Source organism: Danio rerio, chromosome 25, assembly GCF_052040795.2.
Source record: "Danio rerio strain M-AB ecotype USA chromosome 25, GRCz13ab, whole genome shotgun sequence".
In the NCBI taxonomy this organism is placed as follows: Eukaryota; Metazoa; Chordata; class Actinopteri; order Cypriniformes; family Danionidae; genus Danio; species Danio rerio.
Window position 1 is genome coordinate 25,080,001 of NC_141045.1, and position 16,661 is coordinate 25,096,661.

The 16,661-nt window shown below is 39.7% G+C and overlaps 2 protein-coding genes and 1 long non-coding RNA gene across 3 annotated transcripts in view; 2 read left to right on the plus strand and 1 right to left on the minus strand.

Moving 5' to 3' along the window:
- The window catches only part of LOC147837707 (uncharacterized), an 838,558-nt gene that overhangs the window by 363,543 nt on the left and 458,354 nt on the right, over positions 1-16,661 (minus strand). The gene's annotated exons all lie outside the window — the stretch shown is intronic.
- mrpl23 (mitochondrial ribosomal protein L23) overlaps positions 1-16,661 on the plus strand; it is a 41,329-nt gene that overhangs the window by 8,791 nt on the left and 15,877 nt on the right. Inside the window, 1 exon segment of the mRNA NM_001002052.2 lies at positions 11,684-11,757. Within this exon segment, the coding sequence (NP_001002052.1) occupies positions 11,684-11,757 (74 nt within the window).
- On the plus strand, positions 12,857-16,168 carry LOC147837708 (uncharacterized). Its single transcript, XR_015526557.1, has 2 exons — positions 12,857-15,982; positions 16,036-16,168. It is a non-coding gene; the product is annotated as an uncharacterized LOC147837708 (long non-coding RNA).

The following is a 16,661-nucleotide window of genomic DNA, read 5'->3' on the forward strand; positions in this document are numbered from 1 at the left end:
CTCCTTTACATTCATCCAGTTGCTAAGACTAGGAGTATCCCACAAGTGCACAGAGACTCCCAAATGCCCGCAAATGAATGATAATTTCTCGCAAACCGGTCGTTAAATACATTGCACACCCCTCTCCCTCGCATCCCTCCTAGCTCTTCAGGTAGCCTATGTCGCGCGCAACTCACCCCCACCGTCCTTCAGGTACGTCTCGCGCGCACACGCCCCTACTCAGATACGTCGCTCACTCCACCCCTGACACCCCTCAACGGGCCTGACACAGACACACACACAGACACACACACAGACACACACACAACGCGCTGCAGATGTTTTGGCCACCACGGCCTTCCATTCTGGAGCGACTCTCCTCAGATTCAACACGCTTGATCACATTCATTAAATTTGCTTAAACTAAGCATCCTAAAGTATTACTGTATTTCACAAGGATTCTGACACAACAACGCAAAGCATACGCTTTCGTTGCGTTTATTGAGGAAACACGCTAAACTCGGAGGGCTCATGCTGAAAGGCAGAGTAATGCCCTGTCTTTGACAGCTTGCGACTTCACCAGAGTCTTTCTGAGTACATTCACATAAGACACCAATACTTCGATTTTAATATGATTAAGATTATACTCTTATTATAATTCTTCCATGTAGCCTAAGCAGTGATTTAATTACCTTAAAGGAACACCAAGTCACGAAATGCGGAGGATTTTCTTTCTGTTTGCCATGCGGTATCAACTTACAACAGAAGTCGAAAGTTAAAAATGAAACACCCGAAATTGCATGAAACTTTGGAGAGCCTGGTGATGCGACTAATTGTTGTATACTGAAACTTGCCTTCAAAAAGTGCTTCCTTGGTCTTATCCACATTTATTGCATGTTAAACACACATCCACCACAACAGGAAGTAAAAAAAAAAAACCTGCAACTGCGTTAATTGCGTACATTATTTTAACGCGTTAATTATTTAAAATTAATCTCATTCATTAACGCACTAATTTTGACAGCGCTAATATATATATAATTAATTAATTAATTAATTATTTGTAGCCTACCGTTTAAACTACCTGACTTGCATGGTCTTTGTTTTACCCATAAACAAATTATACAGTTAATGAATAAAGGTAAGTTACACACATAATTACCACCTGTCAATCACTTTTTTCTTCGGGACTCGTGAATAGGCAGTGGTGTTGTTATAATGGCGGTAAAAAAGGTGCACAACTAACAGGAACCAGCCAACAGTATCTGAGGTGTTCGCTAAAATGACGAAGTACTAGTGTAAAAGTAAAAAATGGAAGCAGTTTGCGAGCCGGTTGCTGCTGCTGCGGGGATGGGTCAGAGGATTGGATGCCGGCTTAGCGTCGTGATGTCTATCGGCCATCAGAGATGTATGATGGCATTGTCTATTGACCCAACCATATTATTAATCTTTGTTAATTTTAGACAATGAGCAAAGTCGTTAGTTCTTGATAGCTAATATTCATTAATGTTATCCCTCAGTTAAAGGTGCAGCATGTAGTTTGACACCAAGTGGTTGAACTGGGTATTGCGCTCCTGGTTCAAAACACACAAGCGCAGCTTGCCAGATTGACAACACCAACAGGAGTGTGCCTGACTATCGAGCCTGAAGGCTGATTTAAATTGTGTTCTAAAAAAAGCTTTGGCACACGATAGAAGAAATATTTTCCATAGTAAAAGGAGTTTTTGTTCTAACCAACACCTGAAATTTATATTTTAGAAACAGCTTCTATTTCTTGTGGCTGAACAACAGGACAAACTGACAATGTTCACCTCTGGTACACCTTAATGTGCTTTATTCAGTGTTAAATGCTAAATAATGTGAGTTTGAATGCCATTTTACATGACATTTGTTGGCATACTACTAGGGTTGTAACGGTATGAATTTTTTACGGTATGATAATCGTCTAAAACAATACCACGGTTTCGCGGTATACGTTATTAAATAGTAATTCTCATAGCAAAGACCCTGAAAAGAATAAGAACACGTTTTCTGACTGAACAAAGGTTTTATTTCAACAAACTTTTGAAAGAACCATTTTAATAGAACTATAGAAGTCTTTTATAAAAATAAACTGAAAAATCTCCCATTTTAATAAATTAAATTAGAAGGAATAAACAAGCAAGGTCTTTTAAGATTAGTCAAAAATAAACTTAAACTGTCCTTCCTTATAAGCAGGATAAATGGGAGACCAAAAGTGCAATACCAAGTTTATGGCTGTAAACATGTATTTAAAGCGTTGTTTTTTTCAGTCTAGGTTGTGATAAAGAAATGTAAGCATGTTGAGATTTTCAGGACTTAATCTTGACCGCTGAGGTGAGAGAATGTGTCCACTTGTACAATGAACAAATAAAAAAATAAGAAAATAATAAATAATGTGTCAAAGTCCAAATAAACATGGTGCAAATCCTCAGTAAAAAAATAGATGTAAATATTTACTATACTATAAATAGTTACATAACGAAACTAGATTCAATATGGAACATCCTTAGGTTTTATGTGCCAGCATGGATATGGTTGTCTGTGGATATGGATTTGGATGTGGTTGTATGCAATGCAGACAAACAGCTGCACCTTCATTTGTGTCTTTTGAAAACAGCAAGAGCAGCAGTTCGTCTTTGCTGTGTCACTGTTTTGTCATGTTTCTGTGCTGCTGTGCATGCAAAAGTACTTAGTATGAAAATTATTTCATGCAAAACTTTTTTTTTTTTTGCGTTTTATTAAGCCGCGCAGAAATGTATGCCTATCTCTCATTCCGTGTTGTTCAAAGAGCTCAGTGTTGGTCCACAAACAAAAGTGAAACCTATGCTTATTGGTTGTGATATAGCGAGTTTGAACCAATCTGGGCATGGAGGAGGGACAATGCATCAATGTATCATGTCTGGTTTGTCCGGAGACACAGTGACGAGCGTTTCTTTGTCAAATCAGCGTTGTCAAATTTTGATGACGTATCCGCACTGATTCCGGAGCCTCTGAAAGTCCGTGTTATGTTATGTGATACAGCACTGGAAAGCTGAGATTCTCTTCTTTATGCCAATCTTTGAATTGTATGAATCGGATCAGCGGATCAAAAGTTTTAAACATATTAAACATATACATATAAAAGTATTAAACATTTAAGAGCAATACTTATTTTTAGCCGCGGGCGGCTGTCTCGGTCTTTAAGGGTTAAAACCGTTGATATGCAATTGTTCATGGTATGATAATCGTGCACGTTCAAATCGTGGTAGACCGTCATACCGGTATATTGTTACAACCCTACATACTACTAAAAGCAGCAGCAGATAGATTACCTCAGATCTTGAAAATAAAATAAACCGTTTGAAATAAAACTTTTAAACTGTGTGCAGGCCAACACATATCAGTGATTCTGCATGTACATTTAATAATTTTAAAGAGGTTTAATATGAATTAATTAGATTATAAACCTTACCATTTTGTTGGGATGCAGTAAGTGCACTATTGTGTTCCTCTGAATGGCTGGTGCAAACACCTCAGTTGCTTATCACTGCGTATCTCGTCTTGTAGCAAGTTTGTAGGACACTGGGTTACAATGCATCCTGCTTACCTAATATTTACATTTGTGAGTTTTATATTTTTTGCTAATTAATAACCACCTCATGTGGAACTCTGAATCGGCGTCTCATTTTGGGGCTGTTACTGTCCACCAGAAGTCGCATTTCAGTCATGGACGCATTCTTTGAGAGCCTTTCTGACTGAATGAAGAAAATATGCTGTTTTCCAACAGGGCAACCTGGGTTGCTGAAATATAATTTGCTAAACTGGCATTGGGCTGGTTAAAGAGACCAAAATAAAGACAGCCGTTACAGCACATAACGCACATTTCTGAAGCATAAAATCTGACTTCAGCATTGTTTTTCAGATAAACAAGAATGTTCACTTAACATCGGCAAACATATTGTGGTACTTTTATGCTTTAGAAGAGTCCAAAATGTACATACAGCAGCTTTAATACAAAAAAACACAGATTTAAATTGAAAAGGTACACTTAATATAGTTAACTCACAACTGCATCGTTCACCTCTTCTTTTTAGTGTCTTGTACCACAAAGAGACAGTTTGGTGATTCAGAAAAACAAAGTGTCAAGACCCCTGCATTCTAATCCATTCCAGTTTGTTCCGGCCAGCTGTTTTTGAGTCCTTTGCGCACCCCTCACTATTTTTGCACCTCTTCTGACTCTGTGTTGTTGTCTACTTTCTCAACAACGCGGGACAAACTATACTGCATCGTGTAAAAGACACAGCGACCGTTCTGTCAAATGGCCTAAACCTTATGAATCCCTTAAACAACAACTGGCTAATGTTTATCCCTTGTTTTGCTCTAAGAGGGTGGTCGGTCACCTAGATAGGGTTGATATGTATGCTAGTCAATGAGAATGATCAATACTGACAAGATGTTTTGGCAGGAGAGCAGGAGTTTGAAATATATGTATAAACATACAGCTAATTCAGCGTACTGTGTTTTGGGGATAAAGTGGGAGGAATTGATGGAGGGAAGGGAAAGAAAGTGGTTTGCGTGATTGCACTCAACAGCTGCTTATCTTTCTGTTTCTTGCTGTAGTGTTTTGACCAACAGTTGTCCTAGGATGCCCTGCCTTGTTAATTTCTTCACAATGTTCGCCAGAAGTGTTACACAACTTTGTACTTTTTTATTTTTACAGTTATGATTAAAGGAGTAGTTCACCCAGGAGATAAAAATTAGGCATTTAGCTATTTTCATCATCATGTCATTCATGTATGTTGCTGCTTTTCTTTGGAACACATAAGCAATTTTTTTTTCACCCAGCAAATATCACAATTCCATTTCCAACAACTTATGCAGACATTATTTATTCCACTTGAAGGAATGAAAGTCATGTCACTGTTCAGGAGTGGCACAATTGCTCAGTGGTTAACACTGTCGCCTCACAGCAAGAAGCTTGCTGGTTCTTGGTTGGGCCAGTTGGCATTTCTGTGTGAAGTTAGCATGAGGGTTTCCTTCAGGTGCTCAGGTTTCCCCTAAAAGTTCAAAGACATGCAGTACAGGTGAATTGAATAAATTAAATTGTTTACAGTGTATGAGTATGTGTTTGTTTGTTTGTTTGTTTGTGTGTGTGTGTGTGTGTGTGTGTGTGTGTGTGTGTGTGTGTGTGTGTGTGTGTGTGTGTGTGTGTGTGTGTGTGTGTGTGTGTTTGTGTGTGTGTTTGTGTGTGTGTTTGTGTGTGTGTTTGTGTGAATATGGGTGTATGGGTGTTTTCCAATACTCGGTTGCAGCTGTAAGGGCATCCACTACTTAAAACATAATAGTTGGCAGCTCATTCCACTGTGGTGACCTCTCTAATAGGTCATAGGTAATGATTTTAAAAAGGTCACAAATATCCAGATTAAGCCATATGCGACAGCCATTTTGAATATATGGAATATTTATCTTTTTTACTCATGTTGTTATGCCATTTTTTTTACTTATTGAAATGCTCGGATAAGAGGAACTACAATTAGAAACAATCATTCATTTATTTTCTTTTGGCTTAGTTCCTTTACTAATCAGGGGTCGCCACAACAGAATGAACCACCAACTTATCTATCAAATGTTTAACGCAGAGGATGCCCTTCTAGGCGCAACGAAAAACTGGGAACCCCCCAATACACTCTTGCATTCACACACATACACTGTAGCCAATTTAGCTTATTCAATTCACATATACAACATGTCTTTGGACTGTGGGGGAAACCAGAGCACCCGAAGGAAACCCACGCAAACACTGGGAAAACATGCACACATCACACAGAAAATGCCAACTGACCCAGCCGGGGTCACTATGCTACTATGCCACCTTTACACAAAATTTAAACAGGCTTTTAAAAAGGTTAATACCTAACTCAAAAATGAGTCAGGGAGAGGGTAGTGAATGACGGGCTGGGTGATATTTAACCACTTTATTTTAATTTAACAACATTGTTAAGGCAAATAGTTTTAATAGTCAAAAACTAAAAATTTTAAACAAAATATCTCATATCTTTATAATTAAATAAACAAATGTTAAAGAGACTCTTAAACATACAAAGTGTGTGCAATAGTGAAGGTATATCAATATCTGTAAGTAGTCAGGGCTGGCGCTTCCATAGAGGCGACCTAGGCGGCTGCCTAGGGCGGCAGTAAGAGAGGGCTTCATCCGCGACACCTCCCTTACCACCCGCGTCCTCAGTTGTGTCCGCGACACCTCCCTCACCACCCGCGTTCTCAGATATATTCGCGCATAGGCGACACCTCCATCAGCACCTGCGTGTCCTCAGTTATATCCGCGCATAGGGCGGCAGAATAGAGAGGGCGGCATCCACGACACCTTCCTCCCTCCCTCCCTCAGCAGCTGCGCGTCCTCAGTTATATCCGCGCATAGGGCAGCAGAATAGAGGTCTGCGACACCTCACTTCATTTTCATAACCGGTCACTTTCGTTTTCACATTGGGGTTGAGGGCGGCGTGACCGTCCTCTGCCTAGAGCGGCAGTTCAGCTTGCTCAGGCCCTGTAAGTAGTGAATATTAATAATACAGTAAATTTCAAACTCTGTGAACAACACAAATTACGATAATTAAATCTGAGGTTTAAAGTAAAGGAACAAAGCATCATTATTTAAATACATATTACAGCATTAAAAATTGACAACATTATCCCTATGATGAAAACTCTTTTAGATGGGGTGCTAGTGGCTGGAATGCACAAGAAAACAAACCAAAAAGCCACTCTGGCGACATCTTTAAATTCTTTTTATTTACAATCTCCTCACTGCTGCTATACATCACTCTTTTTTAAGTGTGTTGCTATTAAGACCTGAAGTGACAAGCGCGAGCACATAGATTTTTTGACCATCTACAATGGGCTTTGCGCTTGCGCTGCTGGCGGGCCTCAAAATTTAGGCAACCATCAACCGTTTTCTCGGATGAGGGATGACAAACGAACAAATCATTGCTGCAGCTCCAATCCAAGCTTATGTAAAAAGGATTACTGAAATGTGTATATTCTATACAAAGTGTGAAGGAGGTTGGTTAGTTCTACTTACATGAACCGCGGTGTGCTCGTGGCATTTTAAAAAGTTCAGATGTTTTTCAATTAGGTGTACCTGGAAAATGTGCATGCATCACGTGCTCCCATGTGCCCGTCAAGTAATTCGCACGCCTCCATTGGAAAATTACAATCGATGGTCCTTTCACACAGGGCGTCAGCGTCACTGAATCTGAATTGTGGGCCTATCGGCGTTTCTTCAGCGGTGTTGCACGCTGCAGAAGTTGGGAATTTTTTTTTACTTTTCAAGGATGGAAGCGTCAGCCAATCAGATTGCTTTATGTAAATACCCCAGCTCAGACAGTAATCTATTGCAGACTTATTTCATTGACTGCCGCTGCTATGACTATCATGTCAAACCTAACTTTAGACACACCCTCCATCAAGCTAAAACCCAGTGTAAATCGGGCATAAGCTTATTGGCATTTCTTCTAAGGCGCTCGCTCAGCAGTCACGTTTTAATAAAACCATAGCCTTCATACTAAACCTGTTTTTTTTTATCCCTATTGACAATGATGTTTGGTCAATAAATACCAATATCGATTTTATTGGCCAGCCCTAGAATGACATGAGGTATGCGTTTAAGGTTTAAAGATCACATGATTGTGGTATAAAAAAGGGTTGATTGAAATACTGAAACATTCGTCATGATTTTTCTATGTTGTTGTAACAAGACATAATGTGTTAACTTGCTTGTGATTTACATCATATCTGATGTGTTGGATGAGTTCAAAACTATCCTGAAACTGAAATCAAATTCTTATCTAATTCCTTAGAATTAGATGAAAGTCATATTGGTTTGGAATGACATGAGTGTGACTAAGGATGACATAATTTGAAAAGATAAACTATTCCTGCAAGACATGAAGGTTATGATAATATAGCAAACAATAATAGCAAAGGGTAAGTAAATAATGCTGGGGTTATTATAGGCTCTACCGTCTGGTTAACGCAGAGGGAACCACTTTTACAAGCTGCCAGTTGGGTTTACGCCACTGGGATTTTTCCGTGCGGTTTCCACGCCAACGCTGTAGAGGGCCAATAAGCAAAGTAGCCATTTTTACAGCCACGACGTAAAAAAATGCAGAACACCCATTAGGTGAAATAGACCACGTCAGAGAAGGTGCCCGCTCTGCGTCATGGGTTTCACTCTGCTGATAGTTTAAAGGATTCTGAGAAAAGGGGGGTTCGGGTGGAACCCCCTGCTCAAGGCGTCTATTCTTTTTCCTACTGAGTATTTTCGAAGAGGTCTCTATAACTACCCCTTAGGCCTGGGATTTGTAACATAATAGTAGCCAGCCAACGTAACCTCAAAAGAGAGCTTGATTGAATATTTATTTATACTATATAATGTTGGGTGGGAGTATGGGAATGGAAACAGGCTTTGCATACATGAACAAAAGTGCTTCTCACCTGTTTTGCGGGTTGACCGTTCAGTTGACCCTAATTGGAGAGAGTGTTTGTGTGTTTAGGGCTTCCTTGTACCAGTAAAGGAAGACTGCCAATCTTTTTCTTTTTTCGTTTTTTTTTTTTTTGTGATGTATGAGAAAACTCATCACACAAGCCACTATTGTAAACTTTTTCAGTTATATAAGTTTTTAAAGAGAGATTTTAACCCCCCAATGTTGGTGTTCTTATATTACTGCCATTCAAATTTAATACCATTGGGGTATTCTTCTTTGAGGAAGAATTGTGTTCAGGAAAAACTTTAATGATCAAGATCAGTGATCACTTAAACATCTGGTGATATCAAATCAGTAACAAAATACAATAACAGTAGAACTCATGGCTATGTTTAATAGTAAATGTAGGAGCATTTCCACTTAGACAATGTGAAGTGAACTCAAGAAATTGTGACTAAAAGAAAACCATTTAATCATTGCGGCTAATCAGAGAGAAAAGGCTTTAATTTGTTAGGGAGCAAATAGAATGGACTAGCAATAAAAGAAGTTCATGTGGTTTAATTAGTTCAAATTTACCCTGTTCCAGAGTAATGGATGCATTAGGGTAAGAAGAAAGTCGGATGAAGTGATGCACCCATCCTACAATACAAGCCCCGTGGTTGGGGGCAGTAATATGAATTGTGCATTTTGTAATTGGTCAGGTCTAGCATCAGCAATGTTGTGTGCCCAAGGAATAAGGTCAGCTGAGTACCTGAATCTATAAAATGACCAGGTTATTTCATAAATGTATATTTCTTCCATGATGGCATAAGAATTTTCCAAGATGACAATGTGAAGATTCATTCATTCATTCATTTTCTTTTTTTGACTTAGTCCCTTTATTAGTCAGAGGTTGCCACAGCGAAGTGAACCGTCAACTTAATCCGCATTTGTTTTACCCAGCGGATGCCGTTCCCAACAGTGGGAAACACCCAAACACTCTTACATTCAAACATATACACTACAGACAACTCGGCTTAGTCATTTCACCTATACCACATGTCTTCGGACAGTGGGGGAAACCGGAGCACCAAGAGGAATCCCACACAAACAAGGGAACATGCAAACTCCACACAGAAATGCCAACTGATCCAGCGGGAGCACAAACAAGTGACCTTCTTGCTGTGAGGCTGTGCCACAGTGATGCCCACAATGTGAGACGTGTAAAAAAAAATTTACACATAGATTGGCCACCACAGAGTCCCAAACTTAACCATATTGAGAATCTTTGGCGTGTGCTGGAGAAGATTTTGCGCAGCAGTCTGGATCATTGCAGAACATATTGAAATATTGGGGTGGCAATTGTCTGCCATAATCAAATGTAAAGGCAGCCCAATGAAATATTACATGGGCATTGTATAATCCTTATGTCCTTTGGGGATTTGTTTCAGATGTTCTTTCTGACTTATGGTGGGTTTTGTATAAGTTAACAAACAGTGTTTGTGGTGTTACACCATGGCCAGTTGGGAAAAGGTTAACATGCATTCCACAGTTAACAGGACTGAAGACATGAGCCCCTTTCACACATACAGACCTTTCCGGAAAATTACCGGCAATTTTCCGGAAAGGTTGTATGTGTGAACAGGCCCTTTTTGAAAATACCGGTAAATTCGTTCTGGCTATTTTCTGGAAAGAGAAGTTTTAACATTACCGGTAGTTTGCCGGAATGCTGCGCTGTGTGAATGCAGAAGGAAGATTGCCGGAAAGAGCGCGTCCACGTCTAGAACGTGCTGATGTGAGACACCTGCTTTGGCCAATCAGAACAGTCAGACGCATTCACGTGCGCGCGGTTTATGAGAATAAAAGCCTTTGAATGTTTTTCCAGACACCTTTAGCTGCTAGATGTTAGTCAGATAACGTTTATATGTTCTTTCTTAATGCTAACTGTGTAAATAATTATCGATAAAATGTTTATGATAATCCGTTGTTTGTTTACCTTCAAGCTTTGCGTGTGCCCGTGAGCGCACATAGCGCCAGCACACACACACACATATTATGAACATCTCGACATGCGAAAGTGTTCCTCTATATGTTTTTATTGGAGTTGTACTCTATACTGATCCATCCAAAGAGTTTGTAATGTAGTCAATTGTTTACAAACACAAGGGCAGCCGTTTAGAGGTCATTTCTGGTTAATGATGTCAGAATTTACCAGCTTTTTGCGATGGATCTGTGAATGCTCTTTTCCGGAAAAATTCCGTAACGTCCTTGCCTGTGTAAACATCGCTTTTTTGAATATACCGGTAGAGTCGTTCCGGAAATTTTCCAGATATTTACCGGTATCACTGTGTGAAAGGGCTAGTGGACTTCTTCACAAATAAACCAAACACTCTGTTGCCCTCAAAGACACAAAATAAATATCTGAACTGTTCTACATGGCATAAAAGTCTTTGAGGGTTTAATACGGCACTCTAAATATTCACTTAGTTTGCAGTATTAAATTCATGTTGTTATATTAATATTTCTCGGCAGAGCCCTTACTAGTCAGCACTGATCAAGTATTGCAGGTAGATTTACTTATACTTTATAATACTAGATACTTTGTTTAATATGTTACTTTATTATTATTGTAAATATTTATCTTATTGTATATATATTTGGGCATTATTCTGATTTCACTTCTTGTACATTAAATCACTTTTGTTGGCAGTTTTGTTGTTTGTGTCTTTTACTTTCACCCATCATCTTGTAAAAGTACCACAGCTTTTAAATATTTTTACTTTTACCCTAGACTAACATCAAAGAGGTTGTACCACACACGGTAAAACACATTGATCTTATTTATGTTCAAGCAGCATGTTGCAAAAAATAAAGAAAGAAATCATATGCTGTATGCATCTAATTTGTGTCATCAAATGTAATTGCAATTTTTTATAACAAAAGTCTCAAACTGGATCCCTGGAGGGCCGCAGCGCTGCACAGTTTTGCTCTTACCCCAATCAATTAGACTAATCAAGATGTTCAAGACTACAAAAAACTATTAAGCAGGTTTGAGTTGGAGGTGGTTGGAGCAAAACCGTGCAGAGCAGCGGCTCTGCAGGAATTGAGTTTGAGACCATTACTCTATAATATGTGATATTTAAATCAAAATGTGTAATATTGTAATTCAAATTAAATGTAAAGCTTTTATTAGTGTTACTAATTAATCTTTTTCTCCTCCTAAGGTTCAAACAAGAAACGAAACCATTTAAATCAGCGGGTGAAGAGGCCAGATTACAAAGTGGCATACGTTCAATTGGTAAGTGTTATCCTATTGGGGTCCTCACTTGAAAGTATCCAACATGCATTTTTAAAATCTCTGTTTGTTCTTGTGGTTCTTTCTGTCCATCTTGATTTTCAGAACGTAGGTAGTTCAAAGTGAAGGGTGTCAGCTGAAAAACAAAATTTCGAGACCTTTTTGATTATAGAAGTTTGGGTCAGACGCAGTTTTTTTATTTTTAAAGAAAACAACCCTTGAGAAATGGGATGTTTGGGCGTTTAAGCTCCGCATTTTTATTTTGAGGGCCCATCACAACTTATGTTCCCTCAAAAAAACCCTGAGGCACAGGTACTGTTTGATGCAAAAACCTCACCTTATTGTGGTGGACTCCCTGAGTCCCAGTGCTGCTTGTTTAGTTTCTGTCTCTCCCACACATTTACTGCTATCCTCCTGAGAAAGACGGCAGTTTGGGTTTTGGCTTTGGCCAAGAAGGCAAGAGGTCGTCTTTGGTTACATGCCAGACTTTGTGCAGGAATTATAGTACAAAGTTCTCAGAGAGCTATGGTTATTATCATGGGCGGATGGGATAGTTGTTTTCTTGGGGCATCAGAAAGTTAATTTTGGTCACGATCCAGTGGCCAACCACACTGCTGGGTTCACACCTGCATTTGGGCTGAGCTCTAGGCTGTTGATATGGACTGCGTTTGAAGTATGCTGTTGCGAAAATACCCTAATCTGATCTCCCTTGATACCTTTGGGAAAGCTGCTTTTGTTTTATTACGGTTTTTAGTTGGCAAGAGAAGCATTAAATTGTTTGTACTTGTTTTCGTATCAATCAAGGCAGGGATAAATAATTTAATTAGTCCAAACAAAGCAGCTTGTAATGGGAGACATAACCAAAACACAAATTAATATTTAAAGGTGAACTTCCTCTTGACAACAGTCGAGTGACTTCCTGTGTGGCTTTGTGCTGTCAATTGAACCTTCTCATAAACCTAGTTAGGGACTTGGAACCGGCAAATTACTGCATCCTGTTCCTAACATTTGTCCTCTTTTGAGATACAGTGCCATATTCGATTAAACATTTCATGAGAGAACTACTTCCTTGTTACGTTTTTCAAAAAGCCATGATTATTTATGTGTGAATAACACGAGAGCTAAAAAATCTCAGACTGCTGTGAAAAACACTGATATGAAACCAAATTTCCGGCCACTTTCTTCTCCTGGAGCAGGTCTGCAAAGAGAAAAACACTGCCCAAGAAAAGCCCTCCTTTCTTTTCAGTGGTGGGTAAAAACAAGATTGTTCCTAATTGACACCACATGTGGGGGAGTGTTCTGTGGTTGGATACCCTCAATGGTTCCCCCGCCAGCCCATCCCCCCTACGCACTACATCAGCTAATATTCCAGAGGCAATACAGCGAAGAACACTCACGATGACTCCCCCTTCTCTGAACCCCCCATATTTTACAAACTCCAGGCTTGTAGAAAAAGCCTTGTGTTAGTATGGTTTCTTGACGGCCACTCTCTCATCAGACCTCCCCACGGTGGGGAGGAGTGCGGGAGGAGAGAGAGTTCATCAAGGAGGAGGAGGGGGTTACGGATTGAGTCGACACATGAAGCGAGGTGAGTGAGGGCACCGTGGAGCTGTGCCAGAAAAGGGAGGTCCAGACAGGGGTCAGGAAAGTCTTAAGCAACATAAAATCTTAAGACAATATCAAGGTCTTGCGTTTGACCGCTTTGCATGTAACGCTCTAGTGAGATGCAGTGATATCCTGTGCTTCCCTTTGCAAGACCATGACCGTGGTGCTGGTATAAAGGTTATGTTTTTTGACGTCGAGTTTGTAGTTTCCCTGGATGGCTGGTATAATACGCAGAGCATGTTATTACATAGAGAGTCCCAGTCAGACTCAAATGCTCCTTGTATCTTCACTTACAAATTCATTTCAGTACTTTCATGCAATTGAAACAAAAGCCAAGATTCCTCAGCAACACTCATGTTTGCTCATTTGTTGACAGCAACTGTTTATATTCGTCCCTTCTGTAAATTGAAAAAGGGTCTTGTTTCAAGCATCAGTGTTTGGCAACACAAGGTTCTAATGAATGTTTGTTGTTGTTGTTTGAGAGCTTGTTGCTGAGTCGTTGTTTTTGGGGCCTTGTTTCGGTCTGGATCAGCTGGTAGCCAGGCTACCTTTTAGATGAGATCGCAATGTTCCACCTGAACTTGTGAGCACACTCTGCTCAATTACCACCGAACAAAACCAAGTGAAACTCAACCTCACTAAAGCATACTATTATTTTTTTTCTATTCAAATCGGTTGCTTCCTGTTACAGACATCTCCCCCATGAATGACCTGCACACATTAACACCCTTGCAATTTTTGCTGTTTTGAGTCAGTCGTGAAGATGGAAATTGCGATCTTATCAACACTAGGTGGCAACGTTTTGCTTCAGTAATGTTTCTTGTGAGACCCTCAATAATCATTTTTTTTCTGTTTAGAATATTGTAAACATAAGGAATGAAAAAAGAATTCAATACACAAATTAGATGCCAGATTTAATTTGAAATAATGATTTAAGTGAGAGTCAAGGTTATGATTTTAGAATGAAATTGGTAATAAGTAAATTTGTCATATGGAGAAGTTACATTTTTACAATAAGTTTATCATTGTACTATGTACAGAAAGGGGACTGTGCCAGGTAAGTGTAGTATGAAGTTTATCATTGTACAGTAGAATAGAAAAAGTACAAGGATAGTTGGTCATTGTTGGGGGCAAGTTTGGCATTATGAAATAGAAAAGTTACTAGTTAGGTTTGCCACTGTAGGGAAAAGTACAGGGTAGGTTTGAAAATGTACAGCGTTAATTGTAGTGTGTCATTGTAGATGGCATTTATTTCAATAAAAAATAAATCAATCAAACATTGTCATCATTTACCACATTACTGGTTTTAGCCAAAATTTATTAACATTGATTTATATATTTTCAATTTTTTAATTACAAATGTACAGTATTCAGCCACCAAAAGGACTTTCGTAAGGCTGTGTGCAGATGAAAGAAGCACAGCATGAATAATGGAAAGGCCAGCGGGGTCTCTGGCATCCTGTTTGAAGCAAGCACACACACTCTGTGCTCCCCAGTGTACGTCCACTACGAGACAGCCTCTGTGAGTGCCAGCAGACACAAGCAAAGAAGATGATATTGAACTGCTCCTTCCACATCTACTTCATGCCCTTTACGAGCTGTCTTATACTTCCTTCAAGTCATTCCAGTTTAGTATTTCGAACACTTAGCATCATAAAATCCACTGATTGTACTTACTGTTTTTATCTGGCTCTTGACACCCAGGCACCACACAGCTTTATTTTGGTATCAGTTTCAAACAGCAATGCTTTTCCTGTTATGGTACCACCTCCCGGTTTTCCTGCTTCTTCTATCTCTGACTCTTGCTTTTTCTTTCCTCCTCTCTTGGATTCAATTTGTACACTGGAGTTTGAGGGATAGGTTCAGTGTTAAGTCTATGCAAAAGTAGGGCTTACAGTGCATCCGAAAACTATTCATAGTGCTTCACCTTTTTCACATTTTTTCATGTTACAGCCTTAATTCAAAATGGATTAAATTTAGTTATTTCCTTAAAATTCTACAAACATTGATGATTAATGACAATGTGAAAAATACATAATGACAATGTGATTTTTTTTTTAAATTGTTGCAAATTTATTAAAAATAAAAAACCTAAAAAATCACATGTACAGAAGTATTCACAGCTCAGGTACGTTCTGTTTCCATTGATCATTCTTGAGACATTTCAGCAGCTTAATAGAGTTCACCTGTGGTAAATTCAGTTGGTTGAACATAATTTGCAAAGGTTTACACCGGTCTATATAAGGTCTCAGGGTTGACAGTGCATGTCAAAGCCCACCCAAGCATGAAGACAAAGGTATTGTATGTAGACCTCCGAGATAGGATTATCTTGAGGCACAAGGCTGAAGGAGGTTACAAAAAAAAATTCTGCTGCTGAAAGTTTCAATGGGCGACGCAGTGGTGCAGTAGGTAGTGCTGTCGCCTCACACCAAGAAGGTCGCTGGTTCGAGCATAGCTGGGTCAGTTGGCGTTTCTGTGTGGAGTTTGCATGTTCACCCTGCATTCACGTGGGTTTCCTCCGGGTGCTCCGGTTTCCCCCACAGTAAAAAAACATGGGATACAGGTGAATTGGGTAGTCTAAATTGTCTGTAGTGTATGAGTGTGAATGAGTGTGTGTGTGTGTGTGTGTGTGTGTGTGTGTGTGTGTGTGTGTGTGTGTGTGTGTGTGTGTGTGAGTGTGTGAGAATGTTTCACAGAGGTGGGTTGCGGCTGGAAGGGCATCCGCTGTGTAAAAACATGCTGGATAAGTTGGCGGTTTATTCCGCTGTGGCGACCCCAAATTAATAAAGGCACTAAGCCGAAAAGAAAATGAATAAATGAATGAAAGTTTCAATGAGCAGTGGCCTCCGTCTTCCATAAGTGGAAGATGTTTGGAACCACCAGGATCTCTTCCTAGAGCTGACCAACCATTTAAGCTGAGTGATCGGGGGAGAAGGGTCTTCGTCAGGGAGGTAATCAATAACCCGATGGTCACTTTGTCTGAGCTCCAGCAATCTTGTGTAAAGAGAGGAGAACCCTACAGAAGGACAACCATCTGTGCAGCAATCCACCAATAAGGCCTGTATGGTACAGTGGCCAGACAGAAGTCATCCCCCTCCTGGAATTTGCTAAAAGGCATTTGGAGGAATTTCAGACTATAGAAAACTAAATTCTCTGGTCTGATGAGACTAAAATTGAACTCTTTGGAGTGAATGCCAGATGTTACGTTTGGAGACAACCAGGCACCGCTCATCACCAGGCTTATACTATCCTTACAGTAAAGCATGGTGGTGGCAACATCTTGCTGTGGGGATGTTTTCAGC